The following is a 2567-nucleotide window of genomic DNA, read 5'->3' as shown; positions in this document are numbered from 1 at the left end:
TATATTACTTGCTCTGTGCCAACTGCAACTGGGTGCTCAAAAATCATCAAAAATTATTGTGATTGAGACGTGAGTACACAAACGGAATGCAGTGAAGGTGTAGATGGATATAATATTACTGTCTAAAATAATAAGATGCTATCTACTTATGCTATAGTATTGGAGCAAACATTACGAATAATATAAATCAATTGGTAATTATGATTGTGATTGTCAATATAATATCAAGCAGTAATGTAATGTGCTTGTAATGTGTATGTTTCTAGTGTTTTTTTTTAATAGCTTTTTTTTATATGAGAAACATAGTTCTATTTTTCCAACTTTCAATATGTAATAAATTCAAACGACTGAGTATGAATGTATAGATAATATTATTACTTAAATATTTAATTGTAATATATATAATATCTAATAACTTGTATTGTTCACAGAATTTGATTTAGGTAGGTAACATATATTATACTATCAAGATGAACAGGAAAAGGAATGTAAATTTTATAAAACCTGATGACCCACCATTTTTAAAAGCTTTAAAAAAGCAGGCTGGCTATGATGACAGAAATCATAAATTTGATGAACTTCAAAACAATGACGAGGATTTTGTAAATGATGATGATACAGAGTTACCCCAAGTAGTAGTTTTGAAAAAAGGTGACCTTACTGCAGAAGAAGCTGAGATTGAAGAAGAAAAGTTGAAAAAAATTGAGTCTGAAACTAAAGCAGATTTAAATCAAAGAGTAATATTTAAAAATAAGAGAAAAGTTAGTGAAGCAGGTAAAAAAGGCTCTGAGGATAAATCAAAAAGCAAAAAAAGTAAACAATTATTGTCATTTGCTGATGAAGATGTAGATGATTGAAGAAATTAATAGATAATTAGGGCCAATTTTTCAAACCTTAGTTAAAACTTATTCATCGAATATCGTATTAAACAACCACTTTAAAAATGTGTTACTTGCCCACTTGTTGACAGTTTTTAGGTGACATCTGTATATTATTGTGTAATACTTTATTGGGCGGATAAGATTTAACTAAGGATTGAAAAATCAGCCCTTAGGGCCAATATAATATTAATGAAAAAATAATATTAATGTTATAAAATAAAACACCATGTGCTTTTCAAAAAATCAACATTTTTTCTATCAGTTTTTGATAATCTTAAACCAAAATTATATTCGTACATAATCTTATGATCTATAGGCATAAACAAAAGTACTTGCCGCATTATATAATTTGACACAAGTTGCAAATAAAATTATATGTTCGATAAACAATGTATTGTCAGTCAGTTTACAAGATTGTGTCTGGAAATGATTAAGGGGGGATACTTTTTCCTGAATCTTCATGACTTCTTCGTTTTTTTGGTTTAGTTTTTGAACCGTTTGGGGGAATAATTGTTGGTTCATTTTTATAATATATCTGGGAAACATCAATACCATTTTCATATTCAAGTAATTTTCTCAACAAGAATTTTCTTTCATCCTTAACAATTTGAATGTTTTCTTGAATTTTAGCAACTTCATCACACAGTGCTGCATTCTCCTAATAAAATTAATGAAAATATTAAAATAAAATCTTTAATGAAATAATATCACACTTTGAATTAAATATTTTTTTATTTAATATAGATATCTCATTTTATTTATCTTAAAATAAATAATAAAAATAGTGTTCAGATTTCACAGTGTTATTTAGAAAATGATATCACGTAAATGGAAAATTTTCTCTGTTTGCTTCTACCCACTTTAAAATCAAAATTATTCTTACTAAATTAAAAAAGAATTGAGAATAATTTGTGATTTAATATAATAATAATGTATTTATGTATAAAAACACGGATACTCACAATTATAAGACTTTTAACTTTTAATTTCATGTTATTGTATTTCTTTCTATACCGTTTATTCGGACTGCCGTCTTGGACAAAATTCATTCCTTTTTTCGGTACCTACCACCTACCTAAAAAATAAACTTTGTTGAAAGAATTATTATATTTTGTATTGCACAAAAACGTTTGTAAACTGTTTGTTGCACCAAACTTACTCCAGGTTTTTAATTTAGACGTAAAAATATCAGAATTTAAATATTTTCGAATTAATCTTTATCTTATTCGTAGTCCAATTATTTTAACAATTTTCATTGTACCTAATAGCGGCAGTACACATGGGGCCAAGGCGTTGGGCCAACGTGTTGGGTAAAAATGAAGGATTCAAGATTCCTGTTCACACATTGGCGTACTGATCATTCTGCATTGGCGCTTCAAAGATGGACGTAGTCCGTAGAAGTTCTTGCAGCCGCGGCAATTTATTTATACAGTGCGTTTAATTATTACGTACATGTGCACCAATAACATTGAGTGTACTCTGCTGTCTATGATTATTATTCTGTACAAATAAAACATTATTAAAAAAATATGTTTACATTTTTTTAAATGTTTTAAATTTGTACATTTTACATTTAATTTTAACTATAAAACGAAACTTTAAAGAGTACGGACGGATGTATTGATTGGTGATATTTGATAATATTATTTATGTAATACCTAAAGCACAATTTGATATTTGATCAAA

The 2567-nt window shown here is 27.5% G+C and overlaps 1 protein-coding gene across 2 annotated transcripts; it reads left to right on the top strand.

Annotated features, from left to right (window-relative positions):
* LOC123693920 (uncharacterized protein KIAA1143 homolog) lies at positions 1–1867 on the top strand. 2 transcript variants are annotated; one of them, XM_045639190.1, is made up of 2 exons: positions 1–194; positions 432–1867. In XM_045639190.1, the coding sequence occupies exon 2, from the start codon at positions 471–473 to the stop codon at positions 855–857; it is 387 nt and encodes a 128-aa protein (XP_045495146.1). In that variant the 5' UTR covers positions 1–194; positions 432–470; the 3' UTR covers positions 858–1867. The 2 variants fall into 2 exon arrangements, with proteins under 2 accessions (XP_045495146.1, XP_045495147.1); XM_045639191.1 differs by having other exon boundaries at positions 27–69.
* The last annotated feature ends 700 nt before the right edge of the window (positions 1868–2567 follow it).

This window comes from Colias croceus, chromosome 8, assembly GCF_905220415.1.
Source record: "Colias croceus chromosome 8, ilColCroc2.1".
NCBI lineage: Eukaryota > Metazoa > Arthropoda > Insecta > Lepidoptera > Pieridae > Colias > Colias croceus.
The sequence above is the reverse complement of the archived record's forward strand: the minus strand, read 5'-3'. Positions and strand labels throughout refer to the sequence as shown.

Excerpts from the sequence above, each read along its gene's own strand:
- LOC123693920 (XM_045639190.1), top strand. The coding sequence starts at position 471 with ATGAACAGGAAAAGGAATGTAAATTTTATAAAACCTGATGACCCACCA.